The sequence below is a fragment of the Amblyomma americanum genome, chromosome 1 (genome assembly GCF_052857255.1).
Source record: "Amblyomma americanum isolate KBUSLIRL-KWMA chromosome 1, ASM5285725v1, whole genome shotgun sequence".
In the NCBI taxonomy this organism is placed as follows: domain Eukaryota; kingdom Metazoa; phylum Arthropoda; class Arachnida; order Ixodida; family Ixodidae; genus Amblyomma; species Amblyomma americanum.
In genome coordinates, this window is record NC_135497.1 from 489,542,919 (window position 1) to 489,567,847 (window position 24,929).

General features: G+C 46.4%; 1 protein-coding gene across 1 annotated transcript; it reads right to left on the bottom strand.

The window, feature by feature from the left end:
- Positions 1–12,808: 12,808 nt before the first annotated feature.
- Positions 12,809–22,025, bottom strand: LOC144105174 (uncharacterized). Its single transcript, XM_077638331.1, has 5 exons — positions 21,941–22,025; positions 20,005–20,200; positions 17,558–17,716; positions 15,394–15,505; positions 12,809–13,373 (listed from the first exon to the last, which is right to left on the bottom strand). Exons 3-5 carry the CDS (start codon positions 17,608–17,610, stop codon positions 13,317–13,319), a joined length of 222 nt encoding a protein of 73 aa, XP_077494457.1. The 5' UTR covers positions 17,611–17,716; positions 20,005–20,200; positions 21,941–22,025; the 3' UTR covers positions 12,809–13,316.
- Between the last annotated feature and the right edge of the window lie 2,904 nt (positions 22,026–24,929).

The following is a 24,929-nucleotide window of genomic DNA, read 5'->3' on the forward strand; positions in this document are numbered from 1 at the left end:
CGTAGAGGCAGGGAGGCAGGGGACATAGCTTCGAGTTCGCGTCGAATGATGCGGGTCACATTTTCTGGAGGCGCAGGAGTTTGCCGGTGCAGCAGGTCTTCACATGAGGAAGTCGCAGCCGTGTTGGGGAGGCGTGTGTACGGCTGACTAATACGCCTGCTTTTAGCTTCCTCGAAGCGGCGACATTCCTTAATAATGCCGTCGACTGTAGTGCAGTTCTTGCAGACGAGCAGGTTGAAGGCGTCGTCGGAGATCCCCTTCAACACGTGACCCACTTTGTCAGATTCGGGCATGTTATTGTCAACTTTGTGGCAGAGGGCCAACACGTCCTGAATGTAGGAAACATAGGATTCCGTAGACGTTTGAGCTCTGGACGCAAGCTCCCTCTTAGCGGCGAGTGTTCGGCCGAGCGGCCGTACAAACAGCTCGCGCAGTTTCTGCTTGCAGACTTCCCAGCTGGTCAAATCATCTTCGTGAGTCTCGTACCAGACGCGGGCGGTGTCTTTTAGATAGAAGATGACATTCGCGAGCATAAGAGTCGGATCCCAGCGGTTGTACGTACTCACGCGTTCATACATGTTGATCCAGTCGTCCACATCAACGTTGTCGGTACCAGAAAATGTCCCAGGGTCACGAGGGGAAGAAAGAACGAGCGATGGCATTGCTGACTGTGATGTTTGCTGGGAGGCGTCTTGGGTCATGATGAGCGAAGTCAGCTGGCGGCCGCTGCGGAGCTCCGTCTTCGGTAGGCGTAGAGGAAAGCCGCACCTCCACCAAATATGTTGCGGGAAAGAATATATTTACAGTTATTTACAAAAACGAATGAACAGCTACGGGCGGCACTCAGAACACAGCCAGAGATGAGTTCTCGTCTTCTTCCTCGTCCACTCGTTCACTCGCTCAATGTCGTCGTCGTCGTCTACCCGCTGCAATATCCTTAAAAAGGCGGTTTCTCTTTAATTAGTCAGTAATCATGACAGGTATCAAAGTGTTGCAATGAAATTGCCGCTCTCTCTCTTCCGAATCTAGAAATACTTATTAACAAACATAAAACCGATATTGTGTTTTTACAAGAAACGTGGTTATCACTTTAAAATCATTTTCAATGAGAATCTTTCCAGCTTTCAGGTCAGATCGGAATGTTGGTAGGGGAAGTGGATTGGTAAGTATGCTTTCTAAACATTATATCATCAGGTATCTATCTCTAAGAAAATTCTTCTCCCTGACTGTGAGCTTTTAGCGATAAAAATTTCATTTCCGCATTGTGTCGATATTACAATTCCTAATGTCTATTTTCCTTTAAGTGTACACAGGACAGGCTTTTTAGACAACTTGGTGACTGGCACTAGCAGTGCAGTCATCGCAGGAGATTTTAGTTCTCACCATAGTGACTGGGGAAGTCGTACTCATTCCTGCGGCCAGCTTCTCTAGTCGTGGCTGTCTGCAAATGCTGTACGCTGCTGCAATTCTAGAGAAATAACTTTTATGCGAGGGGTTGCTCGCTCAGCCATTGACTTAACTTTATCAGAAAGCAGGCTAGAGGTGACTGATTAGTCGACAGAGGATTCGGGTACATCTAGTGATAACCTTCCAAAAACTTTCACTATCCGGCTATCTCCGCTCAAACCTAGTTTTGTGACCCATACATTTGTCAACCACAATATTTATAAAAATCTGTTGTCCGCCTCATTTGCTTTTATAGTTAGTACAAGCCGGGATGACAGAGCTCAGCAGACGGTTTAATTTTTGCAAAATGCAGTAGACCTCTCAATATTCGCTTTGCCCGCAGCAGTCTCTAATAAGCAGCCGTCACCTTGGTGGACAGAAGAATGTCAGAAAGCCTATCGTCGCAGAAAAGCGGCCTGGAAGAGGCTATCCTGCAACCAGAGTCCAGCTAATTGGTTAAATTACAAATACTTCTCTGCATCTCTTTCAAAGGAACAATTGCAAAAGCCAAGGATGAGTACAACTAAAATATAAGCACATATCCTTCAAATCGTCGTAATCGGAAGGCCCTGTATAGATGCATGGAACTTAACAAGCGATCTGCAGTCCCTCTCCTCACTAGTTCAACAGTGTTATCAACACAAAAGGCTCAGGAAACCCTGGAGTGTATTGCTCAGGGATTGGCGTTACGTTTCCAGACGCAGAGAAACGTCCCTTCGTGCACAATCTCACCCTCTTCGGATTATACCGAGCTTGACGCATCAGAGCTCCTCTCAGTCCTGGCAATGTTGCATCCTGCAGCTCCTGGACAAGATGGTTCCACTGTTTGTATGATTAAAATTTTGGCCCCGGATTTTACAAGCGACCTTTTAGATAACATCAATGCTTGGTTGGAAAATGCAATGATTGAAAGCATTTGGAAGACAGCGAAAATTATTGTATCGATGACAGATGCAGGAAAAGGATACGTCTTAGATAATATTCGGCCAATTGCGCTAACTTCAAATTTAGTCAAATTAATAAAAGAATAGTGCACAGTCGCGTCACAAAGCATGTTCATGACGTCCACGGTCTCAGCTCAGCTGACCCAGATTGGCTTTCGTCGCGGATGCTCTATATGGTCCGCGCATGTGGATCTAGAGAGCAGAATTTGGCTTTCGCTACGCAGAAGGGAAGTAACACGGTGGTTTGGGCTAGTTGGTTGAAGTTCATAATGAAGACAAGTTTCGAGCACAGTCCTGTCTTGTTTGTTCCTCGTCTTCTGTGTGCGTTTTATTCATGCTGCAAAACTTGTCTCCATTATGAGCAGAAGGGAAGTTTCAGCTTTGGTGACTCTTGATGTAGAAAAAGCCTATGACAGTGTAGAACATACTATATTACTTGACAGACTTGGTCAATTACATCCTCCAACCTACATTTATGCGTGGATATCTGAATTTCTCAAGGACAGATACTTTTACTGCACAGAGGGAACCCTATGTTCTAATACATATTATCGATCCAGAGGTGTGCCGCAAGGATAAGCACCATCCCCGCTGCTTTTTAATGTTTGGGTTAGCGGCATCCCCATTCGTCCTGATATAACAGTTTTTGCGTATGCAGAGGACATAGATTTTTCGCCTCGGCCAGGGATATCCATTCCCGTTACCAGATTCTGCTGGGATATTTGGATGCTCTTGGAGTATGGCTGCACGGTATTAATTTAACCCTGAATGTTGACAAATGCGGCGTTTTGATATTTTCTCCAGACACGCCTTTGCACATTTCATTAGTCCATCGCTCTAACCAGATTCCACAAGTGGAATCCGTTAAATATCTAGGTGTTACTTATCACCCAGCATTAGATTGGAGCCTTCATATAAATAACAATGTGTGTAGAGGAGAACGCGCTCTAGGCCGGCTGACAGGAATCGCCAATAAAAAGTTTGGGATGCGCCGCGACACATTATTGTTACTATACAAAGCCTATGTAAGACCTATACTTGAATCTGGTTGCATTCTATTCTCTGGTAGTGCAAAGTACAAGATTCAACCCTTAATCTTACTGGAAAGGCGCGCTCTACGTTTCTGCCTTGGTCTCCCAAAATCAGTTTCAAACGCCCTGCTTTATCTGGAAGCCCGTATCCCTGATCTAAATTCCCGCTTTCAACTACTCACGGTGCGGACCTTCAGCAGGTCGATGGACCCGGTGACTAATGTCAGCACTCCAATTTTGTGTCTCAGCCGGCCTTATTCTTTTCTCATCATTGGCCACGGTAGCAAATGCCACAAATTATGTTAGCACAGAGCCTATTAACACCGATTGGTGTTGATCTCAGTTATTTGCAGTAGGTTGATGACACGCCGGCAGCAGTGGTATTCCATTTTGACCACATCTTCCCATCTCATGCGAAACGCATGCCCGCAAACATTTTAAACGCTCTTCTCTCTGATCACATAGAGGAATATCCCCATCTTTCAGTGCTTTCTACCGACGCCTCCGTCAACTGCCAAAAAGCTGCAGTTGGCATCTTTTCATAGGATTTGGCATGGGGCTATTCTGTCCGCATCCCAGATCGTATTCCTATATTCTTTGCGGAATTTTTGGCTCTTGGAATGGTACTGCACAAAATTTCATGTCATGTGTCTCACGTTATTATCATCGCTGATTGTTTGTCTGTTTTAGTCTACCTTGAAACTCCACAGTAAGATTTTTTTAGCCATTTCCTGCGATTTTTTGTCCCATGCACTTTGAAGGAGGTTCGTTTTTTCTGGGTCCCTGGCCATGCAGGTATTCATTCAAATGAGGTGGCTGATTACTTAGCAAGGTCGGCTCTTGACGACTCAGTGACACATCCCGTCCCGAATGTCAGCCTGCTGGCGATTTCCAGGTTTCCTATGTGACGCATGCGGGGAAGTTGAATCTGTAGACCATTTTCTCCTCTCCTGCCCAAAGTTCGCACTTCAGAGAAAGATTTACCTGGGGGTCCCTCTTTCCAGGTTAGGGCTCCCGTTACCTCTGCCAGTATTATTATCGTTCGGTGCAAGCACCAAAGGATTTGCATTGGGTTCAATTTGTGGGATTCTCCATGATTACATAATTGCAACTGGTAGGTTGCTTTGTTAATTCTTTTAAAATTCTTCGAGCTCTTCTGTCTTCCCCAAAATCCTGTCTGTTATTTTATTTTAGATATTGTTCTGTCGTTTTTATTGATACATTTTTCAAAATTCACGCTTGGTGCTAAAATTTTGTCGTAATCTCATACGGAAATTTCCTTGTTTATGCCACTACAACTTTGCCAATCCCCCATGTGGGTATGTGCCATGCCTTAAGAGGACAAAGAAGAAGATGAAACAATTTGCTACGATGCACTGGTGGTTTAAGGGATGAGGGGATATAAAAGTGAGGGAGAAAAAAGAGTGATAAGAAAAAGCAGAAGGCCAAAAGGCTTCGTCAAAGTCAGAGCCTGTCGTGCAGGTCCGACACTATTAAGAACCGCAGGAGGGCCTGGCAGGCCCTCACCGCCGATGATCGCTGCGGCCAGTGTCCAAGAATCTTGACCTCCGTTGGCTGTCGTGAATCGATGTGTTCCAGTGCACGGCGTAGAGAATGTCTCTCAGAACTGTACGCTGGGCATTCACAAAAAACATGAGTTATGGTCTCATCGCGGCCACAGATGTCACATGCAGTGTTATCAACCATGCCCATAGCAGGAGTGTAATGGTTTGTGAATGCGGCAGCAAGCCACAGGCGACACAGCAAAGTTGCGTCACGTCGTGGTAGCCCGGATGCAAGCCGTAGCTTCAGGTTAGGATCCAGGGATAATAAACGCGGGTTCGAAAAATGGCCTGAATTCCACAAGGCAAGCGTGATCTCCCGCGCCAGTGCTCGAAGCCTGCCCGCTGCGTCAGCTCTCGAGATGGGGATGGAAACAAAGTCGCCCAAAAAATTTTCAGCGCTCGTTAGGAAGCAAGAAAAAGTCACCCCGGTAGGCGGCTTCACATCGTAACTCAGCGGAAATGAGCACCTCTGACGTCGATCGCTCCGCTCAGCGCTTTGCATCATAGTGTTGACGTCACCTGGGGCCCAGACTGGCGGGCCAGCTCCATGGCTGCCAACTTCTGTTCGCTCTGCGGTCTCACGGTTTGCCGCCGCGTCGCATCATAATGCTCTCCCTCATTGCGCTTGCAATCTGGCTTCAAGACGACTGCGTGGTGATTTTTTTTTTCATTCCGAGCTGCCTGAAACGTTGACTACTAACCCCCGTATGCTCTGGCAAGTCATTAACCCACACCACACACGCATAATTTTCCTCACCGATGCATCGAGTGAAAATATCTGTGATACCGAATGCGTCAACACGTTAAATGCAGCTTTTCCATACATGTTTACTCTTGCTACAGATCCAAAATTTCTTCCAACCCCGCAATTATTCGGAATAGCATGCCTTTTTTCTTTTTTTTTTCAACAGGCATTTTGTCACTAATAGGAAACATTAAACTTTCATCCTCCGCCGGCAGCGACAATATCAACGCTAAAATGTGTAAGAACACCAGAGACACATGTTCATCTCTTCTGTGCTTGCTATTGACTCAGTCGCTGCATACGGGCCAACTGCCCAAAGATTAGAAAGACGGGAAGGTCGTTCCATTCTACAAATCAGGTAGCAAGAATTGACCTCTAAACTACCGTCCCATCGAGTTCCCGGGTTCGAACCCGACCGCGGCGGCTGCATTTTTGTGGAGGAAAAACGCTAAGGCGCCCGTGTGCTGTGCGATGTCAGTGCACGTTAAAGATCCCCAGGTGGTCGAAATTATTCCGGAGCCCTCCACTACGGACCTATTTGTTCCTCTCTTCTTTCACTCCCTCCTTTATCCCTTCCCTTACGGCGCGGTTCAGGTGTCCAACGAGATATGAGACAGATACTGCGCCATTTCCTTTCCACCAAAAACCAATTATTATTATTATTTCTGTAACCAGTATTCCCTACAACATAATGGAACATGTCATCTATGACAATTTTTTATTCTAACAACGTCTGCTATCCTGCACAGCACGGGTTTCGCCGGGGTTACTTTTGTGAGACTCAACTTGCCACACTCTTACACGATCTGCACGCAGCTAAGTTTGATTCTAATTTGCAGACGTATGTCGAATCTTTATATGCTGCTAAAGCCTTTAATAAAGTACCCCATGAACGCCTACTGATAAAACGTTCCCGATTAAACTTGCACCTCGATATTTCGAAGCGGACTGAAAAGTTTTACAGTTTACGTTTATAGGGGTTTAACGTCCCAAAGCGACTCAGGCTATGAGAGACGCCGTAGTGAAGGGCTATGGAAATTTCGACCACCTGGGGTTCTTTAACGTGCACTGACATCGCACAGTACACGGGCCTCTAGAATTTCGCCTCCATCGAAATTCGACCGCTGCGGCCGGGATTGAACCCGCGTCTTTCGGGCCAGCAGACGAGCCCCATAACCACGCGGCCACCGCGGCGGCTGAAAAGTTTTTGACTAATCGTTCCCAATTTGTCTCCGGTAACTATACGAACTCTAATTCACTCTTAGCAACTTCAAGCGTCCCGCAGGGATCTGTGCTCGGCCTCCTACTTTTTCTCATATACACTAATGACTTGACGTCACACGCAACATCTAACATACGCATGTTCGCAAACGACTGTGTACTTTATCGTGCTATTCTTACCACCTCTGACCAATCTTCTCTTCAAATTGATCTAAATGCTGTTCAGGACTGGTGTAACGAGTGGGTAATGAAACTTAACCGACGTAAGTGTAAATGTTGGTCCACTCACCCGTCGCCAGGTAATCCTCGTCTTTCCTTGCCCAATCTCTCAGGTTCCTGTACAACTGGTACATGGTGCAAGTATTTAGGCGTAACACTCTCTAGCGATCTTCCTTGCAGTTTGCATGTTACTAACATAATATCGTCAGCGAACAGGAAGTTAGTACTCTTAAAACGTCATCTACATCGTGCTGCCCCGCATGTAAAGTTGTTAGCCTAAAAATCATTCGTCAGGTCTAAACTAAAATTTGTATAGCCCATTTGGAATCCTCGCCAAGCTTATCTTATTAATGTTGTCGAATCTGTACAAAATCACACCACTGGCTTTATGCATTCAGCGCATTTTTATGACACCAGCGTTACCTCCTTAAAAACAGCATCCGGATTATCACTCTTATCGCTCCGTCGGCGCATTGCCACCCTATCTTTGTTTTACAAAATTATTCACGGCCCTATGGGCATTGCACCTTATTAATATTCTTCAGCCTGTTCTCAGATTCCTTTTTTCCTCGCACAGCTGCAGACTAGAACGGCTTTCCAAACAACGTTGCTTTCATCAACTGGTCATCACAGTTCTTTGAAAATTGTAAGAATTTCTCGTTATTGTAACTATGTTTTCTTAATCTTGCCACACCTGATGTAACACCGCTTTAGGCGGCAATAAAATGAAATGAAAATGAAATCTATCGCTCGCGGACAGCACCAAGTACCTGCCTCAGCATTGCAGGCTGTGAGTGCTGCGTTTTCTATGCTGGCAAGCTCATCAATGAAAACCTCGTCTTTTAATGAACTCCCACAGGAAGAACCCTAAGGGGGTCAAGTCTGGGGCCATGGGACGGTGCCTCTACATCCATCGCAGTGAAAACCTTCCGTCGAGATGCTTCCATCGCGAGAGCAATCTTCTCGACTACGGTGGCACTCCATCGTGCTGGTACCACGCTTACATGAGGATATTGAGAAGCCGGTCTCCATTGAAATCCTTTACTTCTGCTTCCAGAATTTCTTCCAAATGTTCTCTCCCAGACTCTTCACAACAGTGGGGGCCCACGATTCGTTCATTGAAACTGCTGCACCGAATGTTCACTGCCAAACTTTGTTGGTGTCAGTGCCCTTAAAGCCAGCGACGGTGAACATCAGTCCACTAATGGGCATTATTGTGCAGGTTCACTGACGATTTTCGGCAGAACTGTGTTCATCCGTCTTGATCCCCTTCGGGAAAAAGGCAGGATCTCTAAGTGAATCAGGGCCCAGTTGCAGAAATCCTGCTTTCGTTCAAAGTCTGCCGCACACAGCTGCTTGTGCAGACTCACATGAAAAGTATTACAGGCAGTCCTTGACAAGGACTCTCCGTATACTGACGTCATACTTGCACCGGTACACTGGGTTATTCGCCAAATGCTGGCGTCTGGCTTCACTCTTACAAACGCAAGCACACCTACTTCACGCTCTGTTTTCCGAAAATGCGCTTTAGGCCTGCTTTCTGACGCCATATCACCTGTACTAAGTAAATTTGTTGAAAATCTTCGCAAACGGTGTCTGCGCTGGAGCCGGTTACTCGGGAGCTTTGAAGCGGAGAACTGCGCCGCCGGACGTTTGTTGTTCTCCATGGTTACATACGCGATGACCACGTCCCCTTTTATTATGTGGATAACCTTCATTCACCCCGCGACGCCATTCTGAGGCTCATTCTGTCACGCTACACAAGTGGGAATGGCATGGGGCTTTCTTTTTCCGCTTCCACGAGCGAGGACGGCCACGCAGTCGCTCTGACGTCGGATGGCAAGCACAATGGCAATTACAGAGCGCATTGAGTTCCGACACGGCATGCGATCCGACACGCAGCGAAATGAAACGGGGAGGGAGACAGCTGGCCCGCCAGTCTGAGCGTCAGGTGACGTCAGCAGTGTGATGCAAAGCGCAGGGTGCAGCTATCTACGTCCGAGGCTCTCACCGCCACTGAGTTACGGTGTGAGGCTGCTTGCTAAAATTAAAATTGGTTTTTAGAGAAAGGAAATGGCTCAGTATCTGTCTCACACCTGGGCTGACACCTGAACCGTGCGGCAAGGGAAGGGACAAAGGAGGGACTGAGAGGAGAAAGGAAGAAAGAGGTGCCGGAGTGGAGGGCTCCGTAATAATTTCGACCACCTGGGGATCTTTAACGTGCACTGACATCGCACGGCACACGGGCGCATTTGCGTTTCGTCTCCATCGGAACGCGGCCGCCGCGGTCAGGTTCTAACCCACGTACTACAGTTCAGTAGCCGAGCGCCATAAACATTCATCCACCACGGCTGGCTGAGCCCAGTGGTACACACTCTAAATACGATTACGCCTATATGGAAGCAAAAAAAAAGAACGAATGAATGAATGAATGAATGAATGAATTTAAAACATTATTGTTAAGGGGGATTTTTGTGGCGTAGGTGGGTTTTAGCCAAGGGTGCCAGCGGCCTTTTTAAAGTGTTGCGAGCCTAGTCGATCAGCTTGAGCTGTTCTTGAGGCTTCGAGCAGGACAGCGCAGACTCCCACTGCTCCGGTGTTGGTGTGTTTATTGGCGCTGCCTGCGTTTTCCGACAGGCCCGTGTAGCGTGATAAAGCGTTGAGGGTTGCTCTAGGGAACAGCCTACTTCCTTTTTACTCCTTTCTGTTTAGAGTGTATGTTGAGAAACTAGCAAGCGATTATTTTTCAGGCACCTTCTATAGAGCGGCGGGCTTCCAAAGCCTCGATGCAATCCTCTATAGACCTGCTACATGCGCGAGACGATGCTTAAATGAGGTTCAGAAAACGTAGCTTCCCATTTATTCTCACTGCCCGTTCACATTATTTCAGAAGTTAGCTTTTCCAACTACGCATAGGTATAATGTAATTTCATTCAAATGCGGATATGCAGAAAACTTATTCCGGTAGAATAATTTCGACCACCTGGGGACCTTAAACGTGCACTGACATCGCACAGCACACGGGCACCTTTGCGTTTCGCCTCCTTCGAAACGCGGCCGCCGCGGTCCGGTTCTAATCCAGGTACTACAGCTCAGTAGCCGAGCGCTCTAACCACTGAGCCACCACGGCGGGCGGGTAGCTTGAAGCTTTCGAAAGACGCAGAACAGCGCCGTTAGGGGAAGGATAAAGGAGGGAGTGAAAGGAAGGAGAAATAAGTGTCGCAGTGGAGGGCTCCGCCGTAGCCTGACGCTTTCTAAAAAAATGGCAGTGGCTTAGCTCAGCTATGCCAGAACATACGCAGCGAGAGCTGCAGCTCCCCGCTGGTCTAATCGCGTGGTCAGTTATCTGACGAGCCTTTATATTATCGACTTCAGTTGTTGTTGATGATGATGTTATTGCCATTGCTTCATCTTAATTTTCTTGCGAAGGAACCATGTGAGCTGCTATGCGCCGCTTGTTACGCTTCGCCTCTTGGCGCCTCCGCTTGGCAAGACGTTCTTCTCTTTGCTCAGGCGTCTCCGCCGTTCGTTTAGCCTTCTGATGTTCATTCTTTCTCTGCAGAGCGACCACGTGCCAGGCGACGACTTCTGCGTCCGAAGAATTGATCTTCTCCTGACAATGCCGCCGCATAGCGGCGGCCGGAGTTTCCTTTTCGTCACCCATACGCAACGATTGTGATACACCGAGACGTATCACCTCAGCTTTTATACACACAGCCGCACATACTCAGTTTATCCACACGATCCCACACGCGGCCACGGCGGCGGCCGAGCTCTGACGTCATGCACCGCGCACCTGCTGCCCTTCTCCGGTTGCCGCGCAGCGGATTCACGCGCGGCGCCGGAGGGCGTAGTAGTAGTAGTAGTAGTAGTAGTAGTAGTAGTAGTAGTAGTAGTAGTAGTAGTAGTAGTACTAGTAGTAGTAGTAGTAGTAGTAGTGGTGGTGGTGGTGGTTTATTAAAATAATAAAAAAAGGAATAAGATTTTTGCTAGCCCCGGCATCTTCCATCGATACTGAAGCACCTGTGCTGGGGGAGCGGAAATACAGGATGGGAGGCAGAATGGCTAAATGAAATGAAAGAGGTGAGCGGACAGGAAGAGAGGATAGAGGGAGAGGTAATATACACAAACTATTTACACAATCAGAAATGTGTACAGGTTGCGCGCGTGATTTGTTCATGATGAAGACGGGCGTAGTCGGGCCGGCGAGGCTCCTTGCGCGGCGTCGGCGGCGAACTCTGACGTCATGCGCACGCGACTCCTGCTCCTCTCTGGTTTTCCGCTGCGCACTATCTGCCTCCCAGGTTCACGGCGAAATGCTCGACTGTGTAGCGTAGTGTAGCTCTCGCTACAAGAAATGAGTGGTTTTTGAGGAAAGGAAATAACGTAGTAATTGTATCATTTCAAGGTGGCCACCTCAACCGCCCCGTGAACGAAAGGAGGAAGGTGGGAGCGAACGGAGAGGAAGATGTGCCGTAGGGGAGGCCACCGCCTAAGCCTCGGAAAACCGCGAGCCTCTTCTTTCACTCCCCCTGTCCCCAGCGCTGTTTGCGTCTTTCATTTCTTTCTTGTCCTGCTGGTCACGCCAGCAGCGAGAAGCGAGAGCTCGTGCGCTGTTTCGTTTCCTCAAGAGACGCAGAATGCCGCGTTGACGTGCGAAGGAGGGGAGTCCGCGACGGATGTTCGCGAAAAGTGTGCGCCGTGGGATGCTCGTCGATTCGCCATTCCAGCCGGAGTAGACATTCTTACTTCCGACAGGAAAGTCGAAAGCTTGTTGATACCCAAGTCAAATGTGCAAGAACGCACCGCGAGTAGCTGTACTGGGTTTAAAGCGGCCAAGCCCAGAGGCCAAATGAGTTCGAATTAGAGAAAGTACCTAAACGTGCTGGAAACAAACAGGCCAAAGCCAAGTAGCTAAACCTGCGCGAAATACAAAAAGACAAAAAGCAAAACCAAGTAGATATTTGTGTGTCAAGTTGGCTTGTCACGTAAAAATGTCTGTAAATATGCTTGTGCCAGCGCTACCGCCCTAGTTGCATGCATGCACTAGACCGACTTTACATGCAGGAGACCGCTAATTCCAACCAACTTTCAATGAATAATGCGCGAAGCCAGTAAGCTTAGCTCTACTTATTTTCGCCTTGTAACGCGACCTAAAAATTTCTCACTGAATTTTTTCTTGCAGTTCTCCTAATACAACCTACACATTATAATAAAAATTACGAAAGCTAATTAATGTGTTTATTTATTTAGCGAACTAATTAAATCATTCTGCCTCTTACTTGGTGCCAGTCGTAGCCACCAATATAGGGCCAGAGCTAAAAGAGTAAAAGGAAAGCAACCTTTTTTTAAATTTTGGGCCTTGTCTGGCTCTATACGGCCTCTTTTTATCCACACTGTAAAAAAAATTGCTCCTATTTATGGCAAAACGTGCTGGTAAATTGTTGACGAAGGCTTTCCGTAATCTTTAAATTGTATGTGCTGTAAAAAGACTGGCTCTCCATAGAAAATAAAACGGAAAGGTGTCGTACAAATAATGCAGGTTACGTAAACTGAATATGGAGAAATGCCATAAAAATAATGCACGCTTCATAAAACATAATACGGAGCAATCATTTTTTAAAATGAAATCTTCAATAATTTTTATGGCAGTACTTTATTCATGCATGGTCACCCCGTAATTATAAAACATGTAGTTCATTTCGTGTTTATGACAGTTCCAGAAATTCAAAACTAGTGTTTTATTCCAGCCATTCCATGTAAACACTTCAAAAGCTGAACTATTCCGAATCCTTCTGTATGAAATGGGATGCACATGCATTCATAAAAAGCTGTTTTGTGTGTTGAAAAAATTAAGAATGCTGTACATGGTGAACATAAATTATATATTTGCTACAGCAGCCATGATGAAATGTTCAAAAAAAGCACAGCATTGGTTCAGTCTTGCACAGCTTTTCTGCCTCTTGTGCTGTTGTTGCATACAACTGAAGAATGCAGTGGTGAATGCCCCTCATAAGACGCCTTTCATCCAATGGTGTTGGCTGGTTCTCATGATGTCGTGGCTAATCCTCTAAATGGGATGAACCATGACGCCATGACAATTGGCCTATGCTATTGGCTGGAGAGACTCATATGAGGGGTATTTTCAGCTGTGTTCTTGAGTTGCGTCTGACTTTCGTACGCCACATGGGTTCACTGTTTCCTGCAAAACAAAAACATGCACAGTCAATTCTGTAATGAGCAGTGCAGTGCAAGTTGTTTTGACAAAGCAACTCTGTTGTTTTTCCTTGGTATGCCATGACTGACAGACAACAGAGCTGAGCTTACACTTAAAATATGCACAAATGTATGCAGCAGCTGGTTAGCCAAACAAAAATACTGTTCTAAATTTTCAGCGGAGGAGTACTATGCAACATGGTTCTGCAGACTACTAGTTGAAGCAAACTCCGCAAGTGCTAAAGAAGCAAAATACCTAATATTATGGCGAAATACCTAATATTATTTTTTACACATTAAGGGTATAGAACATGCCTCATCTATAAACATATGCAGATATAAACTCCTCTACAAAAGAAGCCCACAGAAAGCCCAAAAACAACTTTGTGGGTGGCCCTTTACATTTATTTATTTATACATGTACCTACATTAGCCCGTAGGGGCATTAGAGTACGGGGGTGTACCACAGTATTCTTCATGCATTAGTGCCGAGGAAACACATATAAACAAGTAAAACAATAATAGTGGATAATGCAAGCACTCTGATAGGACATAGCAAGAGCATGCGACAAAATATCAGCGTAAATGAACACTGTGAAATAAATGGAAATACATGGTAACGTCGCCATGCACACTGAAAATTTGCTACGTTTGAAACGTGGTAAAGTGAACGAATGTTCCCCCCACCATGTCGGCATAAGACCCCAACATACAGACAGACAGAAAATCGACATACAGACTACGGAAATCGGTGTTAAACCAGAGCATCCTTTAGCGCCAGAGAAAATTATGAATCGGATGTAGCCACAGCTATGTCGCGGGGAAGATTATTCCATGCACTGATTGTGCGTGGAAAAAATAAATGCGCAAAAACTGAGGTACACGCTGATATTTCTTTAATCTTATATGCGGGTGATCTCGAAGCTGGGAAATGTACATAGGTGGTAAAAGATAAGTATCTTTGTTCAGTACGGTGCGACAATAAAATATGTCACGTAAAAACACGAGTCGAAAAAATTCCCGACATGAGGATAGAAGAGGCCATTCTAAGCTACTTTTGATGTCAGTGATACTGCTACAACGCGAATAGTTGCGGGATAGAAAACAGGCGGCTCGGTTCTGAAATTTTTTCCAATCTATTGTCAAGAAATTGCGTGTACGGGTCCCATATGACACAAGCATATTCTACGATTGAGTGGACATTTGTTACGTAGAGCAGTTTTTCACATCTTGGGGAGCATATTTAAAGTTTTGTCTGATAAAATTTAAAGAGCTAGCAGCCTTCAGAGTTAAAGTGTCTACATGGCGGTTCCATGTCAAGTCGGAGCTAATTGTTACTCCTAGGTATTTTGCCTGGCTTACTTGAGAGATCATTTCAGTATTTAAATATTACTGAGTATTGATCGGTTTATGCTTTTGGGTAAAACGAACATGCTTGTATTTATACACATTTAGACACATAAGCCAAGAGCGACACCAGGATGAAATACAGTTGAGGTCATTTTCAAGTTCTATCCTGTCCGAATCATGTTTTATTCCTCAGTACAAGAAGAAATCATCGGGGTACAATCTAATTTTGGAGGTTATACCGTAACCAATGTCATTTAGGTAGATAAGAAACAGCAGTGGGCCGAGCACTGACCCCTGGGGCACACCTAAAAGCACGGAAACGTCTGTCGATTGGGATCCATTAATCATGACCTTTTGACTGCGTCCTGTCAAATAATTTTGTATCCAGCAAAGTATATCGAGTGGAAAGCCAAGAAAGGATAACTTGTGCAAAAGCCTAATAAATAGCCTAATAAATATCGTAAAGAGATTACCTCTTTTTTAGTGGCATATAAAACCTATTATCAGAGATGTGCAGATACATAATTTTCCACAGAGGAGTAACTTAAGCTGCATACAATGTGAATGTGTCTAATGGTCAAGACATCTGTTAATTCCACGCATTACCAACATTTAAGCACAAGTTGAAAGCATCGCAAAGCAAAACGTCGACTTACAACTTGAAGCCCTAGTTTGTTTACAAGGTTCATAATTTTTGATGGCACAGATGTCCTGGAACGTTTCACATCTTTCTGCCTGCTTTCATTAGGCAGATTTAAGTCAAACTGCCTGTAGGGAAAAAAAGACATGTTTTACATGTAGAGTCCTATGCATACGAGTGCACTGCTCAAAAATGCCAACACAGATTTATGTCTCGAAAGTATCATGACGCAGTGACAGCATGAAAGCGTAAGTGTGTACAGACCATGTGTATAATAATTTGCAAGACACCAATTTGTTTGTCCCTCCTCTGCAATGCCTGCCTAGGGCCATTAAAACGTTTAAATAAAGAAGCAGCCCTTTTGAAGTATGGCGAATGTTTATACTGGTGATACTGAAACCAGATATTCAGAAATATTGCCTACATCGAACACACCAATTATGCCCTTTAAAATATTATGTAAAAATACAGGGAAGTCGCATTGTATATCGAATTCATATTTCCTAACCGGGCTCTTCAGTCACTTTCTGTGCGCACAGATGGGTCGGTTGTGCGGTTTTGGGAACCTTCTGATCGTGCTAGCACTATGAAACTGCATGCAGAGGTTAACGTGGCATGTGCTTGAGGGTGGTCTTAGGTCTCGTGCAGTCACTTCTCATGCCACATCACTGTAAAGTCAAGCTAACTTAAGTCTAGAGTCTAGAGACGGCCCTCACTTGCTTCGCTGCTGAAGGCGTTGTGGGAGGGAGCAAACTGTGTCTTCATTTTAATGTATGAGTATTCAATTCAGTATGGTGCACTAGCAACAGAATTGAACCTTTTAAAATAAACAGTTCCTAAGCACCGCACGCTACAGTTTTCATGCTAAGCAAGTTACGCCGACCAATGCCTAGCGTGTGGTGCACTGCCAGCACGCCGGTGGGTGGCACATTACTGCAAGAAGGTCATCATTGGCTTGAGTGAAACGTACTCTTGCGTCTAGGTCATAGGCAAGCTTATTATTAATACTGTCATGGCCGTAGGCAAGGACGAAGTGCTGTGCATGTAAGATGACGAGGACGAAATGTGTGTTCAGGCGTTGGCGCCAGTTTCTTGCTCTGATCTTTGGTGGGCTCACGCTGTACATGCCTTCAATATGCTATATAATATCAAATTATTTTACAATCTCTTTCAAGTTCAATATATCCTGGTTCGACTGCAATACAGCTTTGTTCTCATGCCAGGAAGTTGTGACGTCAGTATTCAGGCTTAGTTATGTCTCCATAATTGAGCTCAAGTATATCCCACAGAGTTGCCAGTTATACAAGCTTCAGGCACTACTAGCCTGCCCAGTCATTTTTCATCTTCTTAAGGCGCAGCATGTGGACACAAGTGAGCAAATTAATTTCCGGTTGGTAGCTGTTCTTTGGAATAGCTGTGCAGTAAATTGTGTACGGCAAGAAAGGTATAAGAGGCAGGTGTAGCTGTGGACAAATGAAGTAAAGTAACTATTGTGTGTATGAGAAGCTTCAGATGCCGAAGAAGTATGCTGTCAAAGGCTGCAGTTACCTCCTCGGTTATATATCAGCAATCAGGTATAGTACAAAAACCAGCGGCTGGATTTTACACTGAGGGCCTATGAGAAACAATTAACCGAAATCAAGCTGTCCGTGCTGCCCCTAAGAACACTTGGCCAATTTTTTAGCAGTATCACAAAGGTGTAGAACAGATGGTTGCACAGCAGCCTGTGATGCAGTGATGCTGCAAAGAGCCAAGAATATGCACATGCATTCAAAGTGCTTGCAAAGTGCTTGCCATTTTCATCCTCTTTTTCCGCTCTGCTATGTCACACAGCACTGTACGGCTGTTGTTCAGCACTGTTGTGGTACTGTTAAAGAACTGGCCGTGTGTACATCAAGTTCAGCTTGTCAAAGCAGTACAATGCACATGTGGAGACACACAGAAAAACTATGCATTGGGTACTGGAACCTACACCAGGCAAGGTTTAGAAAAAACAAAATAAGCTAGTCCAAAATAAGCTAGTCAGTGGTCGGTGCACAGAATACATTTGCAGCGCATAAAAATATCCTAGGAGGCAAAATGCTTCTTATTAAAATGGCTGCAAGATCTGTAAACATTATATTGCCAGAATTACTAGGAAAAGAAGTTGGTCCCAAAGTCTTTTAATGTGGGGCACTCACCTTTGTACAAATTTGAGGGATATGGCAGCACCCTCTGGATATTCCTGATTCATTATGTAGTATAATATGAAGGCAGTACATGCTGCTTCAGTGAAGTCACTTGCTTCTGAGAAAATGATTTGGTTCTCACAACAAAGCACTGTTCACTGTATATGCTTCCTGGAAAATGAAGAGCCACAGTTAAAAGACTTGAAAATTTTGAATCCATGCAGTGCTTGTTCCTTTTCTGCTAACTCCTGAACCACCATATATTTCAAATAAAAGTCAAAGAAGTCAATTCCTAGCAATGACAAACAGAAGAAAATAAGATTAGACTGTATTGGTAGGGACAGAAAGTCCTTACGGTAGCTGTATTGGTTGTGAGAGAAAGTACTTACGGTAGTATAGTAATTCCATACTAATTGGGTTAAATGCAGGATAAGGCCCATGCTAGAATTTTACCTTCGAGATAAAATGTAGTCCTCAATTAAAACTCTGAGGTATGCAACCTGGGCAGGTGTTATCTTCGGTGCAAGAAGAACATCAGTTATTTGCATTAATGTAAGCACAAGGTGATAAACTAGATCATCTGTCTGCCACATTGGTGACAATGCAGAAAGGCAGCAGCTTAAGTGGAGTGCAATTTTGCATTGCATGCCCAGAAAGCTTAAAGCCCTGGCTGAGCACTTTTGCAGGCTTATTGCGCAAGTCAAGTTTGGTATATTTGACTGTTGATATCCTGCTTTTCAGGTAATCATATGTGAACCAGCATTTCTTGTTCACAAAATAATGAATATACAATGCAACATGATGCTTAACCACCCCCTCAAAGAGGTCATGTGCAATGCATGTCAGCAGTCTAGAATTACACACATGGAAAAACTTAACGGCATGGAACGGAGACTGTTCAACAATACGACAGTCACTATTAGTTGAGGAACTTCCTGCAATGAGCTCGACGCATTCATCATAAAGCTGAGGCGTTCGCTTTTCCCCAGTCGCAAGAGGTTCCTGCTCAAAATGAGAGCGAGTAACAAAGCAGAACCTGCAAAAGTAAGCGCTTGTGCTAAAATTCCGTGCAAAGTCACCAACGCCATGACTGCCAAGGTTGCCTCCCATTATAAAGTCTAGCCGCACATCATGATGGGCTCCACTGATCAACACTCCTGACTTCTCAAGACTGACCATGCCCTCTCTCAATGGCTGCAGCACCTTTGCCAACCCAAATTCTTTGATATCCTACTGGCGGCAAAGCAAAACCATCTCCGTGGCTTTCACACGAGACCTACAGTACAAAGACACATTTCCAAGTGTCAGGTACACACCCAGCAGCTTAAAATCGCCCTTCGCAGAACCTGGAGGGTTTGCAATTTCAAATTCATTTTGATATAACAAAATTCGTATCGATTTACCCTTCATGTTTTTGAGAGGCTCATACAAAATGTAATCTTCCAAACATTCTTCAGAAGCCGTATTCTTCTCACTGCTTACCTGAGATGTTGAGAGTTTCATAAGGCTTTCAGCTGGTACATTGTGATATATAGACTCATTATTCTGCCTGCTGAGGCTTAGAGACACTTCCACGGGTTCTATAAAGTTGAAGCTTTCTTTATAAAAGTCGTGGCGGCAGTATGATGACCTCAGAGTTGTAGACATCCCACTATGAAGCGCGTCTTTTGTAAACACTCATCCAATTTTCACGAGTACGTCTTCTGGAACGTCAACCAGGCCCTCCAGTGAAATCTGATTCCTCAAGCTATGCAATGTATCAATCTCCTTAACTGTGGTTTGTACTGTGCTTGCTGGCAAATGATGTTGCATTTCCAGCTTATGCAGAAACTGGGCAAGGTTGGTAGTGAAGAGGTTGCTACTGGAGGGGTAGCTAGCACTGGCCCCGAAGCTACATACACTATTTGTATCAGTGGCTGATGATTGTCGACTGTGGTCAGCTTCTGGCATGCTCTCTGGCTCCAATTCCAGGTGAGCACTAAGTGCTTTCTAAAATGCCTTTGCCCTTTTGGTGGCACCTTGAGACATGTGTTCTAAATGAACCAGCTGTTCTCAACACACTAACACACCCAGTAAAAGGGCACACAACTGCTTCAGCTGAGTTGCTCGAGTGGCTGGCTACATGACAAAGAAATTGAGAGCGGTTAGGTTCTAAAGTCCCGCATGATGAGACAGGACACTGGAAAAGGCTGCTATCAGAGTCGAAGCGTGGTCTCTTGGTGCCTCGAGAGATAGCTTCTAAAGCTTCCATATTTACTAAACATAGCACCACATAAACCGACTGGGCAAGGTGCACCAGCCGCTACGCTATTCTGAAACTTGAAATGGTCAAAGTAGTGTGACAATGAATGAAAACTTTAACTTCAAACATTACAAGAGGGCATATTTGACTAGTGATGAGCACTAAACACATCTACACAGAAAGAATATGCATCATGAAACATTATGGTCACACTCACATGAAGCAGTTTGAGTTACACTGGGATTGCTGGTGTGTTCCACAAGAGCTGGAATCACCGCAAGAAATGTCCTTGACAGCTTTGTACAGAAGCGCTGATTGAAGCTTCTGGTAGCAACTTGCCATCCAATCAGCCCCTCATAATGAAACTCGGGATCACAGTCGAAGCTGCAGCCCCCAGGAGTTCTAAACACAGGCTTGGGAATAAAAGAAAATTAGCAGATTAGGACGAGTAGTCATTTCCTATAGTGTAGAGCACACAGCACTTTAACTTCCACAGCAAAAATCAATTGCTTGCTTTGAACTGTACTTTGGCCAGACGCCTGAAAAAAGCAATTGTAGGGAGACAGGCCGAAAGTGCCTAAGGAGGTTACATAAGCATTCTAGGTGTGCGATTCGATGTATTGCTCCGCTTGCTTACATTCATCTATGGACCGGGGAAGCCCCACTTCCTCGCCACCTGCTAGCTAAGTCATGTTCGTTCATTTTCACCACCTCAGAGCTATCAGTCAGTTCAGTAATTTGTTGTACTGTATCTTGAACAGTGACACAAAACCGTGCATGGCCGTCACAAAAAACTATCATGTTCCGACTGAGCAGCAGTCCCATTGCTGCCATCAACACGCAGATCATACTCGTTCAAACCAGTGCCACAACCCAATGACAACGTGTCAAACTAGCTCTTAGAAGTATACTTCCACTTCTGTTTTCGTCTGTGAGCTCTCATTTAAACTGTGTTACATTTTTAATGACGACAACAATTCCTCCTATAAGCACCACTCCAAGTACTACCACCGTCACCTTAATTACTGGTGGGCTAGAAGGAGTCTTTCCACGTCACGGAGTGACTCTTCAACTGCGGAAGTGACTTGTGATCACAATGGACTGCTGCATTAAAACAACAAAAATAGTCAGTTTTCATTAATAGAAAAATAATATTCAGCAAAAAAAAACTTGCGTTCTAGAATAAACATCGAAAAAAGTATGCCGAATTTTAATAAATAAAAGCTGAAAAGTCCAACAGATAGCTATGAAGGATACTGTAGTGAAGAGCACCGTGCGCTGACAATGCAGAGCACACCGGTGTAGTCGCATGTTGTGGGATATCTTTACTATGGAATGGTTCTTGAACAGTTGAGAGACACTTTTTAGCGGAAAACAAAAAAACAAACAGGGCTGCATTACAGAACTGAGTGCAAAAAAGGTCTTTACAGGGCCGTCTACAATTCTCTTCTGACCTGACTCGACGCTTGTAAGCTGTATTCGTCATCTTACTCTCCTCGTCGGCTCCAGCCTTTTCCCCCGAGTTCACCTAGCGCAAAAGCCGTCTCGAATTCACCGCGGACGTGCCGTGCCATGTACGGCCGTGCGGTATCTATGCCGAATCTCGCTTTTGCTCCCTCCATTCGCGTTCGTGGCCACTTCTGAAGGACGCCGCAATTTTTCGCCAGGCTGCAATCCCGTGACGAGAAGACAGCCGAGCTATGTGCTTATATCTGGTGTTAGGCCTGTTTACATAAGATGCGACATGGGCACCGTTGTTTTTATTTCTTCTTAACCTCCCCACACTGTATTGTCTCACGGTGGCCATCGACTGTGCTGATCACCGCTGCCTGAACTGTCTCACGTGGATCGCGGACACGCGACGACCAGCCGACACGGCAACCGCTGCTTTACGTCTTAAGATCCGAAGTCGAGCGAAGTGCACACAAAGTGGCGGGTAAAACGAGACGCGCGCTGAGGTGTTGTGCGTGGCTCGCTCCCATGGACGACCTTCTTATGGATTCGGTGTGCATTTACTACATGAGCAAATAGCAAGGTTGGCGCAACAGGTCGCGAAGCGAACACGTTTATGGCTCTCAACGCGGGAACCGGTGCCATGAAGGCGATGCAGCACCGCACACCACATTTGATAACGTTAGCAAACTGACCCTTACCTTGTCGCGAAGAACAGAATGCTCCAAAAGGAAGCAGGCTCACGCCGGGCTGCTCGTTGAGGAAGGAAGGTCGTTCCAGGTGAGTACAGAGACTGCGTTGCTTTGATGCGGGGAACGAAGAGACGTGCACGCCAAACAACGCGCTCCATACTGGTGACGCCAAGTACACTATAGCCAAACTTTTCCTCCTTCATGGCTATAACCAAGTTATAGCCAAGTCAAGTCGCCAAATGCTGCAGTGCACATGGATAAATGTAAGGGAGGTAGAAGCGTCACCTTCGATGTGGGGTGGTCGCAGATGCTTTTACGCTCTTTTGCTCCTCGCATCAACGTTGCTAGACTGTGGAAGTAGAAAATACGGACAGGATACGGATAACTCGTCCGTTTTCTCCTGACGGCAGATGTTGTAACCTACTTAAGGACAATTCTGCCAAAAAGTTACGGAATTTTTTTGCAGTGCATATAAACTGCGCGCGTTGTGTACCAGTGATGTAGATGCATACGGGTGCAGTGCAACTGCGCATGACAAAACTGCTGCCCGCGAGATGTGGCATCCGATCGCTGTGCGCTTGACTTGATAAGGACGGCGAAAGCAGCGCGCGGGGGAACACCGGAGAGAGCGCTGCGGGCGCGCGGTCATGCACGCCACGCTTTCGGCGGTCAGCGCGAGCCGTCTCAGTGTAAGTACGCGGCCGACGGGGCGACACCGCATACCACGAAGACGGAAGATAGAAGCGGCGTCTCCGAAGATGGAATAGGTCTTTGGCGCGAGTGGCTGCTACGTGATCAGCCTGGTTCCTTGTGCCGCTCCGGGCCCCCTTTGCCTGTGCTGCTTCGTCCCATTCGCTCCTCAGTGTGTCTGTTTGCCGCGCTCAGGTCTTAGCGCCCGCTTTGTTGCGCTCTCGAGAGCCTAGACCGCATGCTCTGATCCGCTACCGCGTTCCGTGTTGTGCCCCTTTGAAAGCGTTGGTTTGGTCCGGAACGAACCGGTGTCTTTTACGCTGACTGTGGTTCTGTCACTCGTCGCGGGAGACCATGGCTCGCGGACCCCACGTTGCCTAGAAGGCGAGGCCTTCATCTGGCGCCCAACGCCAGTTTTTACCCTAGCATTGGTTCGCCCGTGGAGTGTCGCAAGCTGGCATTAGCCTTCCATGTCGCTTCTTTTGAGCTTAACCATGTCGGTGACTGCAAGGTCACCTTCCGATACTTTGCAGGCAGAAGCGGGCTATGTTCTACACTGGGCTATGTTCTATCTGCTCCTAACGTCCTTTACCCGACAATCATGTGCGTCGATTTTATCGCCACCACCGTCTGCCAGAAAGGCTCCCAACTTATTGTATCTAAACGAAGCAAACGCCACTGGCGGTTTGACGCCAATTTGCGTTGGCCGAGCGTTCACGGGGTCATGTGAGACGCATGCGCCAAATTTTGAAATCTTAATGATGCAATCGGGCTCGGCTGCTGAAAAAAAATGGCAGTGGATTAGCTCGGCTATGCCAGGATATATGTAATATATGTAGCGAAAGCGAGTGTGAAACTTCCCGGTTGGCCTTGTTCACATATTCCACAACGTATGAAGCACAGGCATAAACGTCCATATTGACCTGTAGGTCCATGTTTGATTTCACCACCGAGGCTATCCAAGGATTGAAGGGGTCGCGTCACTCTTACGCCCATTCTCTAGGCTAACGGCACGTTGTTCTTCGGTTTCTTGAGCCCGCCGCTGAAGTCTCTTGGTCGCATTCCATCGTTCATCACGGGCCGTCTTCAGTGAATCAGGACTTGGGTCTCTCCTCCGGCTGCTATCGCTTCTGCTAGCGGTTGAGACACCGGATGTTAAACGTGCCTGTCTCGCGGCGGCATATTCACGGCGGCGTTTAGCCAGTCGTTCGGCGCGCTGTTCTTCTGTTTCCGGGGCGATTCGTTTCCTCTTCATCTTGTTCCGCTGTCGATTCCAGGCCTCCTCCAGCTTATCAGAATTGTCGCCGTCCATACTGTCGCCTCAACCGTGGTCGCGGCGCACACCAGCTCTCCTTTTCAATCCTGTGACATCTTATCTCGCATGCGACGTAGCTCTCGAAGCGAGCGGAGGCGAGCGCAACGACGAGGAACGCGGTGTCACCTCCTACCAAACGGCGGCGGCGCCGAGCGGCGCGGTGTGACGTCATGCCAGATGGCGTGGCGAGTGCGCGAAGCACAATAACCTTCCGCGGCGAGGCGCGCGTTGTGACGTAACGTGTCTCGATGGGGTACCGCCACGGCGAAATCGCGAGTTTGCGGCCAATATAGCTTTCTCTTTAAATATGCCTCAGTGTGCAAGTGAAGGAGTGCACTGAACCGTGAAGACAACCTCGTCGCCTTGCAGAGTATGTACAAGAAGTTGGTTGCCCACTCTACAGAGTCCGGTGGAACCATAAAGTCGTCAGTCTGCCCCCTAGAGATAAAAGTCGGCTAGAAACTACAGGCATGGTCACCGTTCTGTAGTATACGTCACTATAGGCACCGTGCAGGAGCAACTCCGGCGCGATGCGCGCGCCCCTCGCAGCGGAAAGGGCAGATTGGGTGAGAGACTTGCGCCGGCCCGCGCCGCTCGCATGCGGCAACACTTCCCGGGAGCGCGTCGTATTCTTCCTTCGCTCGTTGCTTTGGTGATATTCTGTGGTCACAGATGAATTGCTGCGCAGGAGCCTGCAATAGCACGTACTTGAACTCGCCAGGGACAATGTTTTTCACGTCCGCAAACAAGTTCTACGAAGAAAAGCGACAGCAACAGTGGATGGCTTTCATCCCGACGGGCAGTGAGCCGGCAATCATGTCAGGATTCGCCGCATGGCGTTGTTCCCAAAAGAGAAAAAGAAGGCACTCTACAAACCCCTGCATTTTCTCACCATCTGAAAAGAATCGAGCTATTCCGCAATGTTGCCCTCATATTTTCTGTTCCCATTTAGCCTAGCCGACAGAAGGAAAGGGCCTGCACTAGGGAACCACA

Bases quoted from the DNA above. Each gene is read 5' to 3' on its own strand.
- LOC144105174 (XM_077638331.1), bottom strand. From the start codon at position 17,610: ATGAATCAGGAATATCCAGAGGGTGCTGCCATATCCCTCAAATTTGTA. The intron at 15,506-17,557 runs GTGAGTGCCCCA...TTTTCCCTACAG, and splicing joins TCCCTCAAATTTGTACAAAG to GCAGTTTGACTTAAATCTGC. The intron at 13,374-15,393 runs GTAAGTCGACGT...TTTGTTTTGCAG, and splicing joins ACAAACTAGGGCTTCAAGTT to GAAACAGTGAACCCATGTGG.